Source organism: Emys orbicularis, chromosome 4, assembly GCF_028017835.1.
Source record: "Emys orbicularis isolate rEmyOrb1 chromosome 4, rEmyOrb1.hap1, whole genome shotgun sequence".
Taxonomy (NCBI): Eukaryota; Metazoa; Chordata; order Testudines; family Emydidae; genus Emys; species Emys orbicularis.
In genome coordinates this window covers 9,089,209-9,112,144 of record NC_088686.1, presented here as the reverse complement: position 1 = coordinate 9,112,144, position 22,936 = coordinate 9,089,209, and the positions used below count along the sequence as shown (strand labels likewise).

The window sequence follows — 22,936 nt, the reverse complement described above, 5'->3', positions numbered from 1 at the left end:
ACCATACATTTCGCCCTTACTTCTGTGCTGCTGCCTTCAGAGCTGTGTGGCCGGAGAGTGGCGAGGGCCCAACTTCGAAGGCAGCAGCGCAGAAGTCGGGGTGGCAATACAGTAACATGCCAGCCTGACTTCTGCGCTGCTGCTGGCGCTGCCTTCAGTGCTGGGCTCTGGGCCAGCAGGCACCGCTCTATCATCACACAGCTGTGAAGGCAGCGCTGACACCAGCAGCGCCGGAGTAACAGTGGCAATACCGCAACCCCCTACAATAACCATGCAACCTCCCCCAACAACCCTCTTTTGGGTCAGGAGCCCTACAGTTGTAACACCATGAAATTTCAGATTTAAATATCTGAAATCATGAAATTGACGATTTTTAAAATCCCATGACTCTGTAATTGACCAAAATGGACTGTGAATTTGGTAGGGCCCTACCCATATGACATTATCAAAAAGGGGAAAATTGTGCCTTTGCAACATATGAAAACACATTACCCGTACCCAAGACTGGCACTACAGATTTAAGCCACGTTCAGAAATCAAACACCAAACCAACCTTGCTCTTTTGACACCACACAGGGAGTAGTTTTGTCTTAGCCGATATTGCCACCTGTCTTAAACTGCGGGGCAGTCACAGCTCTTGAATGCTAAAAATATTTCCTCAACAAAGGAACACCCAGTGCTCCAAATTGTTTCGACTGTATCTCAATCAGTAAATGCCACACACCTGGAGAGGGGATTTCCAGGTGACCCATTCCCCTCAATGTCTAAGAAGTGAGGTAGCAGGCAATTGTCCTGCAGTGCACTATCAAAACAGGGGCAACCTTACAGGCAGTGGCAGATGGCAGGAGGAGGGGGAAAGTCCCTCTGATCCCAGAGGGGAGAGGGCGCTATGTTCAGTGGCAGGCTGGGGTACGAGGTGGGTGCCTAGTGGGGACGGGGTGGTGCCATATTCACCTGCGGGCAGGTAGGACCTTGCGGGCAGGTTTATTCAGCAGAGGGATCAGAAGTGACCCTTAGAGAAGTCTCTCATTAGGAGGCACGGGAGGGAGGGTCCCTAGGCCCCTATGGGGGCTGCCGCACCCCCTGGCTGGAAGGGGTTCAATGGGTCAGCACCCCCACTCTACCAATGGTCCCAGCGCCCCTGTATGGGGCGGGGGGGGCTCAGCAGAGGTCCCAAGGGGAAGGAAGAGGATGGGGGTCACGCCCCCCCCGGGGCAGGAGGGCCCCCGCGATGAAAGGGGGGGATGTCTCGAGAGTGGGGAGGCAGTAGGGCCCCATGGGACGGCCGCAGGGCAGGCCGAGGGGGCGGGGAGGGGGCGCCGCTCCCGCGGCGCTCGGGCCCCTCAGGTGGAGCGGGAGCGCTGCGGGGGGAGGGGACGCCCCGTCCCCAGGCCTGAGCGCGCGGCCGGGCCGCTCACCTCGGAGTCCTCCTTGGCCTGCGGCAGCGCCGGGAAGGCCGGGCGGGCGAGCTCCATGGCCGGGCGAGCTCCGGGCGGCGCTGGCTACTCGGGCAACGGGCCCGCGGGCCCCGCCACGGGAGCGGCAGGAGGGGAAGGCGGCGGCGCGCTCAGCGGCTCGCACCCGGCCGCCATGCTGCTTCCCTCCCGCGGCCGCCGCTCCCCGCCCGCCGGGCGCCGCTCCAGCAGCGCCCCCGCCCCGCCTCCCGCGAGCCTGGGGGCGGGGCCCAGCTTCGTCAGAGCCTGGGGGCGGGGCCCAGCCTGATCAGAGCCCGGGGGCGGGGCCTCGCTAGGTAAGAAGAGGTTGGGGGCGGGGCCAGCTAGCCCCGGTCCCGTGGCGCGCGCCGCGCTCTCAGCTGGTCCGTCCGGCCCCTTGCGCTTCGCAGGTGCGCGGGGCTCCCCCCGCGCTCGGGCCCCGGGAAGAGGCTGGGCTGGGCGGTCCCTGGTTGTGCCCAGCGCCTGGGGATGGGTGAACAGCGCTTACGCCAGTCCCAGGAGGACCAAGCTTGGCCTGCCCTCTCCTCCCGCCAGCCCCTGGGCGCTCCACCCAGCCCCGGTCCAGCCTTGCTTGCTGAGGGCTAGGGCCCGGGGTGCTGTACAGGGGCAGCTGATCCTCGTTCCGCCGCGACACCCGGCCCGGGCCAGCCTTCGCCTCCCCTCCTGCAGCGCTCTGCTTCTCCAGGCTACAGGAGCTGCTCTGCTGCTTTAACCTGCCACTCTCATCCCCTCCCTTGTCCCACACTCTCCCCAGGCTCTCACAATACAAAGGTGCTTTAGGTTTCAGAGTAGCAGCCGTGTTAGTCTGTATCCTCAAAAATAACAGGAGTACTTGTGGCACCTTAGAGACTAACAAATTTGTTAGTCTCTAAGGTGCCACAAGTACTCCTGTTATTTTTAAAGGTGCTTTAGGTTCTCCCAGGTTAAAGAGCCCACTTGTCTCTCCCATTCCTGTCCCTTCCCCCTTTTATCTCTAACCTCATTGAACAAATTGTCTAGAGGAGGGATAGCTCAGTGGTTTGAGCATTGGCCTGCTAAACCCAGGGTTGTGAGTTCAAGCCTTGAGGGGGCCACTTAGGAATCTGGGGCAAAAATCAGTACTTGGTCCTGCTAGTGAAGGCAGGGGGCTGGACTCGATGACCTTTCAAGGTCCCTTCCAGTTCTAGGAGACAGGATATCTCCATTAATTTAATGGCTGGACTTTCTCCACTCCAAGCTGGCTTTGACCCCTGGCAATCCACTGAAACTTTAGTGACTTCTTTCCCTGGCTAAATCGCAGAGCCTCCCCTCTATCATTAGTTATGTTGCAGTAGCACCTAGGAGCCTTAGTCATGGACACCATGGGAACAGTCACTGTAGAAGCAGAACAAAAAGATTGTAAACTTTTTGGAGCAGGGACTAAGGATAAGACAAAAGATGGATACAGGCAGGTGGGGGGGAATTCAGAGAAACAAGGCAGTATCTGTCACCATCCTTATCCTCCTTGACCTGCCAGCGGCCTTCAATGCTCTTGACCAGTGGTTCTCAACCTGCAGCACAGCGGTGGTCAGGGTCCGGAGTCAGGGCTGCCACCTGGCCCCATACAGCTGGAAAGGGGGGTCAGGGCTGCCACACATCCAGGTCCAAGCTGCTGGTCAGCCCCGCACAACAGGCTCCGGGGGCTGGGCTGCCACACGGCCCCACACAGCAGGGTCCAGGGTCAGGGCTGCCCTGGCACCTGGCCCCACTCTGTGGAGCTGTCTCTAGCCCGGGGGTGCTGGGCATAGGGATCTGCAGGGGTTGGGCACGGTGGTTCTCAACTTGCAGCCCAGGTAACACATTGTGGGCTGCGTATGCGGTCCACAATGATAAATAGGTTGAGAACCACTGCTCTTGACTATGCTCTTCTAGATCTCAGCCTACTTTGGCTTCAGTGACTGCTCTCACTCTGATCACTCCTTCAGCAGATCTTCCTCATCCCCCTCCAACTTTCTGATGGTTCCCCAGGGCTCCTGTCTCTTCTCCCTCTGCACCTTGTCTCTGGATAATCTCACTCACAGACATGAATTCAACTCTCATCGTGCAGACAACTCACAGATTATCCACACCTCTACTCAGACCTGTCTCCTTCTGCCCACACTAAAATCTGACATCTCTGATCTCTAGCCATCAGCTTCAATTCAACATGCCAAAAACAGAACTAATATTCCCCTGCCAGCCTACCTCAATCACTGTGGACAATATCACCGTCCTATCCCTCAGGCCTGTAAACTGGGTGTCATCTTTGACTTAGTCCTCTCTCTAGGTCCTCACATCCCGGCTGTCTCTAAATCTCCCCAATTCCTTCTGCATAGTCTCTCTAAGACACAGTCTTACCTATCCATCCACACAGCTAAAACTCAGAGCCAAGCTCCCACTATCTTGTATCTCGATTACGGTCCTCTGACCTTGACAAATGCAATCTTGCCTCACATCTGTTCAACATGTTGCTGAAAAGCCCTAGCTGATTGCTTTTTACCATTACCCCTCTCTATGTACTACCACTGGCTCTCCTTTTTCCACTGTATCATACATACACCTACTTGTCCTCACTTTCACAGCCTATCGCTACCTACCTGTCATTTCATATGCTATAAAGGTATCAACTCCTGCTCTGATCAGCCAATGATACCAGCCTGAATAACCCGTTAAATTTTCCCCTTTGTGCTTTCCCCAGTGCTGCCTCATCTGTGGGAGGAGCTCCCTGTAAATATCCACAAAGCTAGCTCATTGTCCTCCTTCAAACATGTACTACTATGCCTACAAATAAATAAATAGGCAAATGGTGGGCTGTGATCCCTGCCTATCATGCTGACCAACATGGACTCAATGTTTCCTTGTCCATCCCAGCTGTCTGTGTCCACCTATTTTCTCATCTTTTCCTTAGATTGTAAACTCTTTGGGGCAGGAATTGTTTCTTTGTTCAGTGCATGTACAGCACCTAGCCCAGGAGAGTCCTGGTCCATGACTGGGCCTCTGGGGGTATGTCTACATTGCAACTCACTTGACTCAGGCTTGTGGGGCTCAGACTGCAGGGTTGTAAAACTGCTATGTAGGCATTTGGGCACAGACGGGAGCTCAAGCTCTGGGACCCCACAAGGGGGGAGGGTCCCAGAGCCTGGGCTCCAGCCCCAGCCCAAACATCTACATAGCAGTTTTACAGCCCTGCAGTCTGAGCCCCACAAGCCAAAGTCAGCTGACACAGGCCAGCTGTGAGTGTGTAGTTACAGCAAAGATATTAGCCTTAGGCACTACCCTTCAAAAGGAAATAACTAAAGCAGAACCCCATTTATCGGATCTAATCGGGACTGGGGCTAGATCAGATCATCAAAAATCCAGAGAAAGGGAAAGTGTGTTGTTGCAGCACCTTCTAGCAGCCACAGGAGAGATCACCCACTTTTGGCCCTGGAGTCCTGGTTGTTTGGTTACTGCGGAGAGCCAGAATATGGAGAGTCAGATAAATGGGGTTCTACTGTATTCTGCTCTTGCCACCTCACTTGAACAAATCTTGCCTATTTGCTCTGCTTCACAGCCAGGAACCAAAGATGTCTACTGACCTCAATGCTGAAGGGAGGATTTGCTCACAGTGAAGTGACCAAAACAACTTAGGTATTAGCAAAACAGCAGACAGACATTCAGTTGTATGCACAAGAGATATATGGATCTTTGTAACATGCTATGTTTTAGCTTGAGCATAATAAGAGGGTTTTAGTTAGAATGTAGTGATCTAGGAATCAGTTTCTCTACCTATCCCATTCATCCTCTCCAAACTCATGTAACAAATTTGTATATATTATAAGATGGCTGTAGATCTATTCAATTTTATTAAACTTTCATCTAATTGTTTCTAAATACATTTAGACTTTCTGTAACAGCAGCATTTAACCATGCATATTGACATCTGGCCCTATTCAGAGTGGTTTCATGATGGAAATAAATTGACACTGACATTTTATACCACTGACACTATAGACAAGGTAATGTTGTACAAGCCTGTTTTACTATTACATTGAGATAAACATGCATGCTCTTTCATATGTAATGATAATCATTAGCTTGTTGTATCCACTTATCAAAATACTGTTGCCTGTGCATTGTAGTAGTTTCAGTTCTTTATTTTAAACTAGTTTATTAAAAGCTCTTTCGTGGTTTAAACAAGGATAGTACTACAGTTCATTCTGTACTAGCACATAAGGCAAACTGAAATGGCATGGCTTTAGAAAATTTAATCCAACTTGTTTGTGAGTTGGATAGGCACAGAATAATCGAATTGGGGGAGTCAGAAGTGGCCAAAAAATGGAGTCTTAATACATACAGAAGCATCACTCTTGTGATGTTTGTAAAATTTACCCAAAAGTTGAAGTAAAATACAAGCACTATGGAAAACCTTTCCCTACACACATCAAAAGTGGAATGAGCAAAATCCACAATGATGCAATGTGCTGGACTGCGTGAACAAAGCACTCCTTGGCTTCTGAGTTAAAGCTGTTTTATGGTGCTTGAATGATTACTCAAATTAGCAGCTGCAGTAAACAGTTCCCAGTACATGTGGAGGTATTAGGCAGCAGGCCAAATTCTGGCCCGTTACACCGTTACAATCCACAGCAGAACAATACTTAGCCCTCTCTGTGTATTCCATACATCTCCCTGCCACTCCCAAAACAGTGTAGTTTAGATGATACAATTTTACTAGTTTATGGAGGATAGTCTCAGTTGCTATATGACAGAAATGACAGCTGGGAAGGTGGAGTGAGAGACATATTTTAAAAAGTGACTTGGATCGCCTAGTGGGAGGAGAGCTGTTTTTACAAAGGTATCTAAACCAAAATAAATTAAGCCTCACCTGCTTGACAGTTTTAGTAGTACTAGATTGAGGCCCTGATACTGTTATTCTTTAAACACTGAGTTAAGTGGTTTTTATAAAAATCAAAATGCTATTTGGCTGTGTAGGTTACCTACAAACATCTAGGATGTGGCACTTTCAGAGAAGTATATATGAACCTTTTAAAAGAATTGTGCTAACCGAAATCAGGCTATAACAAATATTTTGTTTAGTTAATGCATTTTGAGCAATGATCATTTAAGTTTTAGTTCCAACTGAATCCCTTCCCCAGGTTTCAACAGTGGAATCTTGAAACAAAAATAGTACCCTACCCTCTTCCACATGGACAGGCAACATGAAATTGTTACACACTATTAAGAGCTCATTAGATTACATTTCCTAACTTGTGTTTTAGGTACATTGTATCTGACACACCAGTTTTACCAGTAGAGAATTTTGTATAGATTGTTTATCAAAATACATGCCTAAATGGAACATGATCATTAATATCAGAGATAAGTAGCACTTTAAGTACCTAAAGAACTATAATGAATGCTCTTATCTAAAGAGGTAGAGAGGAGGTACATATGAAAGACTTAAAGAAGTTTTATTCAACTGTTTAAAGGAAAATGATATAAAATGCCAGGAAATGCACTGACTTTCTTAAAATTTGCTAAGTTCAACCATTTGGGTATGTTTATAAATTCACACAGTAATTGTTATGAGAACACATCTCACTCCTTAACTTGGGCTGCAATGAATGCCACATATTCAGAACTGTACAGAACACACTTCTGTAGCCGACTTGTAACTAGCATCAATTACTTGCTTATGGTGTTATACATACACTTGTAATAAGATCATAGCCAAGAGGTACATTATTTCTCTTCTTCTATACATTAATCCAATATCTCCTGTGCAGTCGATCATTAACTATCTGGTTAATTTAAACAGGTTTGTAATCCAGTTTAGACTCCAGCTTCTTAGAATCAGCTACTTTTCTAACAGCTTTCATGAAGTCTTCCTGAACTACGAAGTCATGATCAGCACGAATTGCAAACATACCTGTGAAGAACAATTTGAGAAATTGCTAGATATTTACAGAGAGTTAGTTTTACTCGCAGCAATAATATAGAACTGAAACATTCCATAAAGTCTATCACTTTGTAATTAAAATAACATTGAAAGGATCAAAGTTAAAAATTACATATTCCATATGGAGATTCAGTGAGTAACTTTAATCAGTTTTGTATTTCTTTTCATGCACCTCAGATATGTTTGGAAGCAGAGTAATTATTCTGGAATAAAGTCACTTTTATTCAGGCAAGAAGCATCCACACAGGGCTGTTATATCAGCTTAGCTATAGAGGTATAATTATTCCATTACAGCTACACCAGTTAGCTTCCCAGTGTAGACAAGCCCTGAGTGGACAATATTTTCTCAAGAAGAGTAAGGCAGGAACACACAGGAGAGAGAGAGATCCCAAAAAACTCATTTTCTATACTACTTTCTGTACTGGTATAAGCCGTAAAGAAATATTTTAAAAAAGCAGATTTTTGTCCAAGTTGGATAGACATGTTTCATCCAGTTTCAGGGAACTTCATCTTACTACTTCTCCCCACACTTTTAAGGCGTATGGGCATATGTACAGATCCTTTCCAGTGTGCATTTGACCACAATGCCAGTTTCAAGAGATTAATTTTTATAGTGCTTTGAAACTTACCAGTGAAACTCACTATTATGTTAACCTAAGTTTCCAGCCATTGATGTAAAAAATGTAAATGCTAGACGACCCTCAAGAATGAATGCATTTAAAACAATGAAATGTTTATGAACCTCATGTTCATCTATTATAGTAAGAACAGATCAGAGAAACTAGTCATGAATATTTAACGTTTATAGCAAGATTCAGCACATCAAAATTAAGAACTGAGCAAATGAATTGAATACAAGTGAGGAGCCTCTTACCTGCTTCAGTACAGACATTTCTCAAATCCGCTCCATTAAAGCCATCTGAAAGCTTCACAATTGCTTCATAATCTATTAACAAAACAAGAATGCCAATTAACTAGAAGTACAAAGTAGTTTGTGTTCCATTGGAGTGCAGCATCAGCTATAAAAAAAACCCTGAACATTCTACTTTGCTTCTCAGTGCAAATGAAAAAGTTAGCTACCTTGATGATTGTATTTACCAGCTATGTTATTCCCCCATTAACATACAAATCTAGATATAATTATTCTGGGTTTATTTTATTTAAAAATTACTAATTTGAACGTACATACACAGAATTAAATATAAAAGATGTATGTTAAATCAATGTTATAGTTGAGATTTAGATGCATCTGAACAAAAATAATTTCAACATTTATTATTCCCACAATAACCATAACTTGGCCCCCTAGGCCAATGGGCTTAAAAAAAAAAAAAGTGTTAAAAGCACTATCCACTATTATTACACATCCACAAAGTGTGTAGCTAGGTTACAGTTTCTAGGGTATAAGTTCACAAGTTCTGTGCATTTCAGATTTCCATCAAATTTTTGACTGCATATTCAATTTTGAATTGGAGGTACAAAATACTGAGAGTCTGAATTAACAAATCATTTTTTCCATAACTTAAATTCAAGTATCTTAAACCACAAATCTGATTTTTACCAAAAACTTTTCAAAATAGTTTCCCTTTTCATTATGAACACCACAAGACACATTAGCTGAAATGGTATTTTTATTTTATGTTAAGAATCTGAAAACTTGGAACTAATATTTCCACCTGAGCCGTAGCTATATCATTACTGTAATTAAGTGGCATTCTAGTCTAGCAAATCTACATACATTTGTAAGATCACAAAAATGGAAACAGTTTGCAGATTACTTATCTTCACAAAGAATTTTAAAAGTTACAGCCAAGGCTTGAGACGTCTGACACCTACTGACCAGACACTGATACAAAAAACAGGTGTCCCTCACACTGGGTCCAAGAACTAGACCAGGGGTAGGCAACCTATGGCACGCGTGCCGAAGGCAGCACGCGAGCTGATTTTCAATGGCACTCACACTGCCCGGGTCCTGGCCACCGGTCCGGGGGGCTCTGCATTTTAATTTAATTTTAAATGAAACTTCTTAAACATTTTAAAAACCTTATTTACTTTACATACAACAATAGTTTAGTTATATATTATAGACTTATAGAGAGAGACCTTCTAAAAACGTTAAAATGTATTACTGGCACGCGAAACCTTAAATTAGAGTGAATAAATGAAGACTCGGCACGCCACTTCTGAAAGGTTGCCAATCCCTGAACTAGACAGTACCCTGCTAAAGAGCTTAGTACTGCTCATGCTCCTATCTGGTTTCTTGAAAAGGGTATGCTGGGGTTCCTTTCAGGTGCTATCTCGATTCAACTTCACAGTTCTCTTTTGTATCAGCTTTAGGTAGTAAGTGTCTGACACTGAGCTCCTCTCTCTTCTTCCTGTGAGGGGGAGACTCTTCCTCTTCCCATCTCACATCTCTTGGAAACAACAGGCAGGGGAAAAGCCCTCCATCAGTAGTGAAGAGGTGTGCTATTCTCAGTCTCTCTTCCTTCCTGTTTTCATGTCCTCTTCTCCACCCCACCCCCAAGTTCCTGATAACTTCACAGTGTCTCAGCTGCTTCTCACAGATTTCCTCAAGGCAATCTCAGAGGGAAGCCAACAAGATTCTGGTCAGTCTGCAGTAACATAACTGACCAGAATCTTGTCAGTTTCACTGTATAGCTGCCTCTCCCACCCATGTCCCAGATAAAATTCGCCCTACTCCTTAATGGCAAGTGCATTCTTTTTCAAGCCACAGTTACAGCACAACCTAACAGCAATACTACTGCAATTAAAAAGATTTCCATGTAAAACCCACTTTTCAGTTGCTCATAACTTTCAGAGTTTTCCTTTTGGACAGAAATACCCTTGTTTGTTTTCAGACCCATATATGGTTCTAAGGTTTAATTTTTTTTTATATTTTTTTTTGGACAAATGGGAATGTTTGCTTACAGCAAGGTGTTCCATTATACAATGGAAAGAGTCCAACCAGATGTAAATCAGACAGTTTCTCTGATTCGTAGCCAAATTTAGGAGGGTTACTATATCCCTAACCCTCATATTTTTACAAAGTGAGGTTCACCAATGGTTCAATATGGATCTATTTAAGAAATACTGAGGAACATTTTTGGGAAGGTAGGTGTTAGGGTAACCAGTAACCAATTCACCTTCCCCTCACTTTTACACTCGGGAGAAATATTTAAGCAGCTCACGTACTTACCTATTTCACCATGTTTAGTGATAGGACCTGCATGAATCTTCAATATATCTAATCTGGCTTGTTCATTTGGTAAATCAATATCTAAAAAGAGAGGGTTGGGTTTTTTTTAATTAAAATGGGTGAACAAGGGTAATTCAGAATTACACATGCACTTAAGAATGAAGATGTCAACTCACGGATTTTTCTATCCAGTCTTCCCGGACGCAGCAATGCAGGATCCAAAGTGTCTGGTCTATTTGTAGCCATGATCATTTTAACTCTGTGCAGAGTGTCAAATCCATCCATTTGATTCAATAACTAGAGGAAATTGACATTTTTTTTTTTAAACAAGGAATTTTTTTTAAACTTAACGTGTTCATAAATCTAATAGCTCACACCATCTTCCACACACTTCATTTTCACTAGTGATCATTACAGATAAAAGGAGTGATGGAAACAATCCTAAAACAATGCTACCCGATTTTTAACTGTGATGATCCAAGAATACCACAGCTCCCCATATATTCCATAAAGGAAAACTTTAAAAAAAATTGGACAAAAAGTAGGAACAAAACAGCTCAAAAATGGAAGATTGCAACATTCTAGTCACCTTGCATTCTCTCTCTTTTTAACTCCAAATACTAAAAGCCAGTGATTGGCAGTTATACTTTCAATATAGGATGATTCACACAAACTATGTTTGCAGAAGAGCTCCTAGAATATTCAATCACCCCTGAAGACATTTCATTAGATATATCCAGTTCTGCTATGGAAAACTCAAACCTCTATTCTTTGTGATTATTTTATACTACAAGTGAGGCAGATATATTTGCTTAATACGCATTCTTTTTGGGCTGGGAAAACAAACCAGACCAGTGGGATCACGCACACTAATCAGACCTAGAATTCTTACTAAGAATTGTGTTACTGATTTATTTATTTTTTAATTCTCTTAACATGATTGAGTGTTCCGTTTCCAATTACCTTAGTTCACCATTGTATTTAATATCCCAAATTGATGACAATGTGTGTTTTTAACTTTAGATATCTTCTGAACAGAAAGCCTCTAACCTGCAGAGAGATTCTGCAGGGAGGTTTTTCCCTTAAAAGAGTTGATGTCCTCCAACATCTAAACAAGGTGCGTTAAGTGTCGGTGTAGTCAGTTCTTGTGGACGAAGCGCAGAAGCCTGAGCTTAAGTCTTGGCAGATAAAGGCTCTCAAATCACTTTTGAAGTTAATTACATACAAATACGTGGCCTATGCATTTTGGATCTCAAACAGTTTTAACTGCATTTTTTTAGTGAAGTATCTCAGTTCACTTTTAACACGACATTAGCACAGCAACCGTTCTAACAATCTGGATAATATATGGATTTGCACATCTATTTTCCTCTTTACTATAAAAGATTACATATTAGACATTTACCTCCATTAGGGTTCTCTGAATTTCTCTATCAGCTGAAGTTCCCTCAGAGAAACGACGGCCACCTATAATATATATTAAATTTGGAAGTTACCTGTACTTTTTTTTTTTTTTTTTTTTTAAGGATCAAAATGGTTTCTGAGCTAAATAAATGTTAAAGTACTAAAAATCAAATTAAGTGTTAGGTAAAGTTAAATGCATGTTTAAGAGTGCTATGTATCTTGGTCAAAGATCCAAGCCAAATGCAAACAGGTCTCATTTTAAGTTAGCTGTAATGGGCTCCAGAAGCAAGTTGAAAGGAGAGATCTCCTCTACCCTGTTAATTCCGCACAGAAAGGTTCCCTGACAATCAACTTTGTATTAATCTTTTTAAGAAAAGCAAGACTATTACTTCAGAGCTGGCTTAAATAATCACAAGAGACTTTAGCCATCTTACAGTCCATTAGCCTTACCAATAGCATCTATTTCATCCATGAAAATGATACATGGCTGATGATCTCTGGCATAGTTGAACATTTCTCTGATCAACCGAGCGCTTTCACCAATGTACTTGTCTACAATAGAACTAGACACGACCTGTTGAAAATGAACAGTAACATGAGCAAACAGACTGAAGTACAACCCGAGGGACCGTCACTATTTGAAAAGAATGCCATTGTTTTACCTTTAAGAAATTGCAGTCCAGTTGGCTTGCAACAGCTCTGGCTAGTAGTGTTTTCCCAGTACCTGGACAGACAGAGACTGAAGCTGTTCAACTTGTAGACCAATCGCTAAAGTTACAGACTGAAATATATTTCAAGGGTAGAAGTATAATAGAATACAGCAACAGGTTTCCAAGGGGGGCAGCTCAGCACTAATTATATTGTAAGGCAGAGGCCCCCAAACTGTGGAACGGAGGAACGCAGCTGGAGCCCAGGCCAACCCCCACAGGGAGCGAGCGCCACCCAGCTCCGTCCCTGTTCCCCAGTTGCTGGCCCCACACCCGGGGGGGGGGGGGGCTGGCCCCGCCCCCAGCTGTGGCCCCCTTATCCCTGTCCAGGTCCCCCACTCTCAGAGCTGCATTCCTGCTCCCGGCCCCAGGGGGCCATGGACGTGGTAACGGGGGGTGCAAGGTAAAAAGTTTTGAGACTACTGTTGTAAGGAGAACTGAAATTCAGATACCTAGATAATAGGTTTATGGACACGAAGTCTCATTCTGCCTTAATTATGGACAGAACTCAAAACTGGAAATGAAAGGCAGCTACAGACGTGTACTCACCTGGTGGGCCATACAGCAAGCAGCCTTTTGGAGGTATAATTCCCACACGCTGAAATAATTCTGGATTTGTAAGCGGTAACTCTATTACCTGAGAAAAGAGGCAGGTAAGTAGTGTTTAGTTTTAAAGAGATCCTTGACTATATTACTGTATGCTTAGATGCTATGGTATATATATTTATGGTACAATATATAGGTATGGATTGCCTGATATCTTCATTCTTTTCTTCTACAAGACACTACTAATCCCAGCAAGCACAATCTCTTTCTACAGGATCAGAAAGTGTTAGCTATAGAAATGCTGTCAGGGAGTTTTTCCTTCGCCTGTTTTATGGATTAAATCTGAGGATCTGCACAACTCCGTCTCTGCTCTTATTCCAATCCTTCCGACGTCGTCTAAACCTTCCTGTAACTTGCTCCTTTGGACAAAGTTCTGCCCCAAGTCATACACATGAATATCCAGAGTAACTCATTTCAATAGTTACTCCAGTGCAAAGACTAGAATTTGGCCCTTTGTCGTTCTCTTCCATCGTGTGTTGCACTTTTACTTCATGACACCCCCTCGACTTGGAAGCATCCTTCAAACCCACCTATTTTAGTCTAGCCTCCCAATGTTCATCTCATTTGCATCTCCACACCCTTTTGTACCTGAATTGTAGACGTGCATGTTATATTCCTCAGAGCCAGATTGCCTGCAATCTGGTCTAGGCCCCTGTTCTTTCAGAGGCTATGTTGAGCACTATGTACATTAACGGAGATCAAAAAGTAATTTTAAATAGTGTCCTAAAAGCTCTCCTTCCTTCATGAAGTTAATAAGGTGCAAATAATGCTATTCTTTAATATCCGGTCTCATGATTGTTTAAGATTAAAAACATGATATAACATTATCTACATGCTTATGGCACGGAAAGGAAAACCCTCCCCCTCCCGTCAGAAAACTATCAGTATATAAACCTTTCCTGATCATCTTTAAATAGCATGTATTAGACTTTTTAGACCTTTCAACCCACCTGGCACAACATGAAGTAAAATTTTTCCTCAGAGCAGATACACCTCTAACCCTATAACGCGACCCGATATAACACGAATTCGGATATAACGCGGTAAAGCAGCGCTCCGGGGGGGCGGGGCTGCGCACTCCGGCGGATCAAAGCAAGTTCGATATAACGCGGTTTCACCTATAACGCGGTAAGATTTTTTGGCCCCCGAAGACAGCGTTATATCGGGGTAGAGGTGTACCTCTATTCAGTAAGTATTTCTGTAATTAAACATTCAGTACCTCTCTTAGCTCCCTGATTTGTTCCGATAACCCTCCAATCTCAGAATAAGAAACATTCCCAGGATCTTCATGAGACATATTGTAAACCAATGGATCCACTTCCCTTGGCAAGTATCTGTAGCATTTGAGTATTAATAAAACAGATGTTATCTTTTCATTCTGCAAACACTGTATACTCAGTCATTTAAATAAATCTTAGCGCTGGTTGGCAAATGCTTGTTTCCCCTGTGAAAAATTGACAAAAAAATTCCCTCCAAATTTTGTAATAAACATTTTTTCATCTTTGCAATAAAACTTGAAGACTGGCAGTCAGAAACTTTTCAAAAAATGAAACTTGGGGGGGGGAGGGGAGGGCGGGGGGGGAATTCAACAAAATACCCAAAACTGACAAAAACAGACATTTCTCACAGAAGTTTGTTTTGACTAAAAAGTAAATTTCAAACAAAAAATTTTGATCAGCTCTCAAATCTGTAAGACCACCCTGGAAGTATTTGCCTATATAATGTATATATGTATTTGGAAGAATTTTTAAAGCAGTACAAGATTTATTATTCATACCTAATATCCGCAACATATTTAGACCAACTCTATCCTTCACATAAAGAAAAAAAAAATCTTGGTGGCAAAAGCTTACCTCATAATAGTTAGTGTGGTCATGTCCAGAGCAACTCTTGTCCCAGGCTTCAGCTTACTTTTGTCAAGCTAGTTTCACAAAAGATTTTTCTATTAGAAATTGACTCAAACAGCAAAGTGATGGAATTCTATATTTCTGCAGTAATTGTTCTTGTTTGGTATGACAGAAAAAGTGTTTAGTCTCAGCAAGGATTCAGATGGTGACCTTCCCTTCTTCCTCAGACACACGTGAAGAGAGCTGATCAAGGGGAATCTAGTGGTTTCCACTTCCACTGCAATTCGGGCAGGCAGTTTTGCTGACCATGTCTTCCTACACCAGGGGTGGGCAAACTTTTTGGCCCAAGGGCCACATCAGGGAATAGAAATTGTATGGTGGGCCATGAATGCTCACAAAATTGGGGTTGGGGTGCAGGAGGGGGTGAGGGCTCTGGAGTGGGGCTGGGAATGAGGAGTTTGGGGTGTAGGAGGGTGTTCTGGGCTGGGAGTCAGGGGTTTGGAGGGCAGGAGGGGGATCAGGACTGGGCAGGAGAGGCTCAGGGGGCAGGCTCTGAGCAGCGCTCAAGTGGCTCCCGGAAGCAGCTCCGGGTCCTACGCGGAAGCGCGGCCAGGCGGCTCTGCACACTGCTGCATCTGCAGGCACCGCCCCTGCAGCTCCCATTGGAGCGTGTAGGAGCTGGAGCGGGGCCATGCCACAGCTTCCGGGAGCCATGTGGTGCGGCCCCTGACCCAGCGCCCCGGCCGGAGCGGGGCCAAGCCGCATGGTCCAGACCCCGAGCCAACGCCCCCGACCCAGCGCCCCGGCGGAGCGGGGCCGAGTGGTGCGGCCCCCGACCCAGCACCCCTGGCGGAGCGGGGCCAAGCCGCATGGTGCGGCCCCCGACCCAGCGGGAGCTCGCAGCCCATAGTTTGCCCACCCCGTCCTACACTCTGCTTCCTGTTGCTTAGACCATTCCTGACCCATGATGGTACTTCACCCCTCACACAAGATCAACTTGCAACATAATTACAAATTTTACAAAAAAGGACCAATTAAAGCATTATATCCTGCCTTAATCAGAACACTGCCACTCCCCATACTTGGCAGACCCACTTGCACCAAGTAAATTAGCGCTCATCTGCACCTGTACCATACACAGGAAATTATTTCCCTTGATATTTCACGATTTTGGGAACAGTGATGGATAAATACATGTTGATTGTTTGGTATCATGCTTAGGCTCTTGGCATTTTACAAGAAGTTTTTTTATTCAAGAATTACAACTTTATTATCCAGACAAAAGCTAGCCTAGGGGTAGCCAACCTATGGCACGTGTGCCGAAGGTGGCACGCGAGCTGATTTTCAGTGGCACTCAAACTGCCTGGGTCCTGGCCACCGGTTCAGGGGGCTCTGCATTTTAATTTAATTTTAAATGAAGCTTCTTAAACATTTAAAAACCTTATTTACTTTACATACAACAATAGTTTAGTTATATATTATAGACTTATAGAGAGACCTTCTAAAAACGTTAAAACGTGTTACTGGCACGCAAAACCTTAAATTAGAGTGAATAAATGAAGACTCGGCACACCACTTCTGAAAGGTTGCCGACCCCTGAGCTAGCCCATCAACATCAACCCTTCCATGCCCAAAAATAAGGTATATTTAATGTTGTAGGCCCTTAGAAAATTCATTGTTCATCCTGCTGCACCATTTACAAGAAGTGGGCCTGTGCTGTACGGAACTGTCTAGGGAATAATCGTTAAAAACTATGCAGTTACTTTAGTGTTTGGATCACTGCAATCAAAAGAGGGTAAAGTTAATATCTATAATGAGGTTTGGTTTCTTTCCTTTCTAGTGGAGATCAACTCAGATACTAATATTAAGTCACATTGTCTTCTTTCTGCTTTAGATTTTTCTAAATATGGGAGAATATGTTAGGATTATATGTCAGAAGTCTCAATAATGGCTGCCTCCTTCCAAGAATATTAAAAACACTAAATTAAACAGCATATTTTATATATTCAGAAGTTACTGGCAGATTTGATTTAAAAAAAAACCCAGAAGTGTAACATTGTTTATATCTTCTTGGAAACGTGACTTTTCACCCTCTACCAATTTTGTCATCCTCTATTTAGAAGATACATATGAAACTTGAAATTTAAAGGTATTTCTTTTCACTTCCTGTTTTCTACATAAAGTATGTACTGACCACCAACTAGGGATTAATTTGTACTACCTCTGCTGGTTCTACAATTCAGACTACTTTCAATGAACAGGCCCTACATAAAAAGTGACTTAAAAGACATCTTGGAAAGTAGATTTAAAACAAAAAACCCAACATCAGATGGCTATTCCCTGCTAAACATCAAAAATGGATCACATTTTCAGTCCATACCATTTAGTGGCCCATTACCAGGTAAACAGTCCCTAACAGCGCCATGTTAGGGTATGTCTTTGCTGGCAGCGCTTTAACGTGGCCGTGTAGTCGTGGCACCAGCGCTGGAAGAGAATTCTCCCAGCGCTGTAAAAAAACCCACCCCCACAAGGGGAGTGGCTCCCAGCGCTGTAGCACTGTCTACACTGGCACTTTAAGTGCTGAAACTTGCAGCGCTCAGGGGGTTGTTTTTTCACACCCCTGAGCGAGAAAGTTGCAGCGCTGTAAAGTGGTAGTGTAGACAGGCCCTTACTGTTTTCTTTCCAGTGCCAGCAGCCTAAAATGTCATATCATTGGCTATGGCAACAGCATCATCTCATTCATTTTCATTTTGATAGAAGTATATGAGGTAGCAGGAAAAAGGTGGAGGAATGACACTAGAGAAAGACAACCATTTCCTGCAATAACCCTCTGAAATCAGCATCTCACATTTTTATACAAAAATCCCAAGAGTAATTTGAATTTAATCCTGCTGGCAAGGAATAGGGAAGAATTGGAATTATTTTAGAAGAGGGTTTATTTTGTGTGAAATATACTCAGATCTCATGAGCAATGAACCACCTTATAAAATCTAGGCAGACAGACACCAGACTCTTGAACAGAAAACATAAAGGTTCTGCAAGGTCATTTAGAGAGAAAGCTAGTCATATCCTGTAGTAGAGTTGTAGCTGATTTTTGACTGTCACAAAAAGTAGTCAATGGGGTGGATTGGGAGGCTATCAAGGGAAAAAACAGTTTCATGAAGTTAGGCCTAATGCACTGGACTATGAATTCAGTTTTCAACTAGGATGGAGAAGGGAAAGTCACAAAGGAAGCCAAAGGGAGGTTGTGCAGACCCTGTGGTTAACAATGGAAGTGAAACTTTTCCAAACAGTCAAAGTTTCTAAGACCTTATCTGGAATACTGTGGACAACTCTGCTCATCCACATTCAAGAAAGATGAATTCAAATTGGAACAGGTACAGAGAAGTCCTACTAGGATGATAAGGGGAATGGAAAGTCTATCTTATGGGAGGAGACTAAAAGAGCTTGGCTAGCAGAGCTTGGCAAAACAAAGGTGGAGAGGGAAAAGGATTGCTCTTTCTAAAATACATCAAGTCGGTAAACACCAGGGAGGGAGAAGAGCTATTTAAGCTAAAGGACAACTTTGGCAGAAGAACAAATGAGGATAAACTGGCCATGAGTAGATTTAAGATAGAAATTAGAAGGTTTCTAAACATTTAAGGAATGAGGTTCTGGAATAGGCTTAATAGCTTATACTTAACTTTATAAGAAGGATCAAGCTGAAAAACTAAAAAAAAACAACACGTAACATCTTGGACTGTGTCCGCTTTGCTTTATTATTCCCAAGAATTCATTCCAGCATTCCTGGCATATCACTACCTATCACTAGGGTGCAGAGAGCACCACATCTATATGTTGTTAGCCAAGCGCAGCTTAAAAAGTGAAGTACGAACTTGCTAACTTTAAAAGCGTAACAAGAAAAATGACTATAATACATATAATTGCATATTAGAGCAAGCCATTTAAAAATATGCAAGCAAAGCAGAGTTACCTGACGACGACAGCCAACCACATATCTTGGTCCATTTGTAGCTTTCACAATGACTAGAGAGAGAGAAAATGACAGAGAAAACAAGATCACACTTTTTTTAACCCCCCTAATTGCTAGTGCAAAATAAGTAGCAATTATACAGTATTTTCAGAGTGATGTCTAATTAATAATGCTCTATTTCATTCTTTTAAAAAAAATCATAATTTAATTGGCTTATTTTAAAAACCAGAGGTTTCAAAAAAAGTAAAACATCTAGGGAACTTACATTTCTCTTCTGTTAACTGTTTAAGAACCTCACCAACAATCTATGAAAAAAATTGAAACAAGTATTAGCTACATCTATGAAATTATATTAGTATATAGAATATTTAACAAATTCACAGCTCCATCTCTGCCAGTCACCTTCTACTCCCTTTTCTTGCTCCATAGGAAAAGCCTACTATTCTATTTCTTTCTCATTGCCCCATACACCAGGAACAACTGTTAAAAATACACCTACTCTGTGTACTTACCTCCTGTAAAGACCACACCATGGCACAAATTTGCTCTGATGGTATCATATCCCATTTATATCCTTCACTTTTAAATCCATCTGTGGTAAGAACTTGCTACGCACAGTTCACCTACCGCACAGTGCCATACACAGTTGTGTCATTATTGCTTACCTGTCCAACACTTTGCAAAGCCTTGAGGTCATTTTCAGATTTTTCATACTGCTTGGTAAGCTCTTTCAGTTGTTCCCTTACTTAAAAAGAAAAGAAAAGAAAAGGATTTGGTACGCCTTTAATCCACTAGAAACCAAGTGCAAGGGCTGGCCAATTTGCAGAGTAGATATAACTGCATTTAACAGTTTCTGGGTAAAGTCAATACAAGCGAATCAGCAATGAGCTATTCTTGCTAGTAGCAGTAACTCTATCCCAGAACAGACACCCAGCCATTAACTCTGGCTTGCAGACCAGGTATCCTAGGCTAAGGCCGGCACAAAATCTAGGAGGACGCTAATGGGAAAAACAAGGGTCTTCAATCGCTTGTCAATACGCCTATATCCCTGCCCCTGGGTGAATAGTGTTAGCTCAGCTGGGCCTAACCCCTCCCTGCCCAATAACCAATGGGGGGGGGGGGGGCTGGAACACTTGGGCCCAGCCATGTCCCCCCAGGATGGGGATTCCCTATGGAGGGGATCAACCCTCCCCCCACTGGATCAGGGCCAGAGCCCCCAGCCCAGCCTCTCCGGATACCCAGGGGCCGCAACACAGGCGCTACCAGCCCCCCGCCCCAAGAGCTTCCCCCTTCGGAACCGCTCCCCCCTCCCGTTACCCTCGCCCCCCGGGCCGCTCCGCCCGCTTCCCACTGCGGGGGCCCCGGGCCGCTCCGCTTCCCCCGCCCCCCACCCCCGCCCGGCTGCCCCGCGGCCCCGGCCGATGACCCAGCGCTGTGGCCGGGCAGCGGCCCCGGCCCCCCACTCCGCCCTCCCCCGGCCCGGCGGCGCGCGGCGCTCACACTCCTTGAGGCGCCCATCGATCTCCTTGTGCTCCAGCAGCTTCTTGCGGTAATCCTGCAGCGCCTTGTCTCTCGGGTCCGCCATGATGAGCAGGCGCCGCTCATAGGGAATGCCGGGAAGGGCCATGGCCGCCGGGGGCAGGGCCGCGCGCCGCCACCTCCCCCCGCCCCGCGCACGCAGGCCCGCCCGCCGCCTGGGCGGACAGCGCCCCCTGCCGCCTCGGAGGGGAACGGCGCCGCCAGCGAGGCGCTGCGCTGCCCGCCGCCAGCCGCGCACCCCCCCAGGGTCCTAGCGCCATCCGCACAGACTCAGGAAAGGGAGGCAAATTGCAGGGCAGGGGCAGCCCCAGGCGGGCTACAGCCGGGAGGAGCGCAGGGCATTGGGGTGGATGGGTGGGAGGGTGTGTGTGTGTGCAAAAAATGCATTGCCTCGAAACGTTGTATTTTATTCATAGATTCATAGATTCTAGGACTGGAAGGGACCTCGAGAGGTCATCGAGTCCAGTCCCCTGCCCTCATGGCAGGACCAAATACTGTCTAGACCATCCCTGATAGACATTTATCTAACCTACTCTTAAATATCTTCAGAGATGGAGATTCCACAACCTCCCTAGGCAATTTATTCCAGTGTTTAACCACCCTGACAGTTAGGAACTTTTTCCTAATGTCCAACCTAGACCTCCCTTGCTGCAGTTTAAGCCCATTGCTTCTTGTTCTATCCTTAGAGGCTAAGGTGAACAAGTTTTCTCCCTCCTCCTTATGACACCCTTTTAGATACCTGAAAACTGCTATCATGTCCCCTCTCAATCTTTTCTTTTCCAAACTAAACAAACCCAATTCTTTCAGCCTTCCTTCATAGGTCTTGTTCTCAAGACCTTTAATTAGTCTTGTTGCTCTTCTCTGGACCCTTTCCAATTTCTCCACATCTTTCTTGAAATGCGGTGCCCAGAACTGGACACAATACTCCAGCTGAGGCCTAACCAGAGCAGAGTAGAGCGGAAGAATGACTTCTCGTGTCTTGCTCACAACACACCTGTTAATACATCCCAGAATCATGTTTGCTTTTTTTGCAACAGCATCACACTGTTGACTCATATTTAGCTTGTGGTCCACTATAACCCCTAGATCCCTTTCTGCCGTACTCCTTCCTAGACAGTCTCTTACCATTCTGTATGTGTGAAACTGATTTTTTCTTCCTAAGTGGAGCACTTTGCATTTGTCTTTGTTAAACTTCATCCTGTTTAACTCAGACCATTTCTCCAATTTGTCCAGATCATTTTGAATTATGACCCTGTCCTCCAAAGCAGTTGCAATCCCTCCCAGTTTGGTATCATCCGCAAACTTAATAAGCGTACTTTCTATGCCAATATCTAAGTCGTTAATGAAGATATTGAACAGAGCCGGTCCCAAAACAGACCCCTGCGGAACCCCACTCATTATGCCTTTCCAGCAGGATTGGGAACCATTAATAACAACTCTCTGAGTACGGTTATCCAGTCAGTTATGCACCCACCTTATAGTAGCCCCATCTAAATTGTATTTGCCTAGTTTATCAATAAGAATATCATGCGAGACCGTATCAAATGCCTTACTAAAGTCTAGGTATACACAGCTTCTCCTTAGGGAAGGGTTGGAACAACTAACATCGATGAGGAGGAGACAATCTCTCCTTAGATTGTGTGTAGGTTCTTGTACATTTTTAATATGTTTTTTTCTGCAGTGCTTTTACTTAAGAATAAAATAGGCTTGCTTATCTAGCTCAAGCTTCAGTGTGCTGCAGCAGCAGTAGTGGGAACTACAAGTTGTGCAATACAAAATCATAGAATATCAGGGTTGGAAGGGACCTCAGGAGGTCATCTAGTCCAACCCCCTGCTCAAAGCAGGACCAATTCCCAACTAAATCATCCCAGCCAGGGCTTTGTCAAGCCTGACCTTAAAAACCTCTAAGGAAGGAGATTCCACCACCTCCCTAGGTAACCCATTCCAGTGCTTTACCACCCTCCTAGTGAAAAAGTTTTTCCTAATATCCAACCTAAACCTCCCCCACTGCAACTTGAGACCATTACTCCTTGTTCTGTCATCAAGTACCACTGAGAACAGTCTAGATCCATCCTCTTTGGAACCCCCTTTCAGGTAGTTGAAAGCAGCTATCAAATCCCCCCTCATTCTTCTCTTCTGCAGACTAAACAATCCCAGTTCCCTGAGCCTCTCCTCATAAGTCATGTGCTCCAGCCCCCTAATCATTTTTGTTGCCCTCCATTGGACTCTTTCCAATTTTTCCACATCCTTCTTGTAGTGTGGGGCCCAAAACTGG

The 22,936-nt window shown here is 44.4% G+C and overlaps 1 protein-coding gene across 1 annotated transcript; it reads right to left on the bottom strand.

Moving 5' to 3' along the window:
• Window positions 1-5,453: 5,453 nt before the first annotated feature.
• Window positions 5,454-20,749, bottom strand: PSMC6 (proteasome 26S subunit, ATPase 6). The gene is made up of 14 exons (XM_065402527.1): window positions 20,623-20,749; window positions 19,788-19,867; window positions 19,388-19,427; window positions 19,123-19,175; window positions 15,156-15,223; window positions 14,522-14,636; window positions 13,246-13,333; window positions 12,652-12,713; window positions 12,440-12,563; window positions 11,991-12,052; window positions 10,762-10,882; window positions 10,586-10,666; window positions 8,264-8,335; window positions 5,454-7,359 (listed from the first exon to the last, which is right to left on the bottom strand). The coding sequence occupies exons 1-14, from the start codon at window positions 20,747-20,749 to the stop codon at window positions 7,241-7,243; spliced, it is 1,212 nt and encodes a 403-aa protein (XP_065258599.1). The 3' UTR covers window positions 5,454-7,240.
• Between the last annotated feature and the right edge of the window lie 2,187 nt (window positions 20,750-22,936).

Excerpts from the sequence above, each read along its gene's own strand:
- PSMC6 (XM_065402527.1), bottom strand. The coding sequence starts at position 20,749 with ATGGCCCTTCCCGGCATTCCCTATGAGCGGCGCCTGCTCATCATGGCG. Across the intron at positions 19,868-20,622 it reads CGATGGGCGCCTCAAGGAGT|TAAGGGAACAACTGAAAGAG; the intron begins GTGAGCGCCGCG and ends TTTCTTTTTAAG. Across the intron at positions 10,667-10,761 it reads AAGACTGGATAGAAAAATCC|ATATTGATTTACCAAATGAA; the intron begins GTGAGTTGACAT and ends CTCTCTTTTTAG.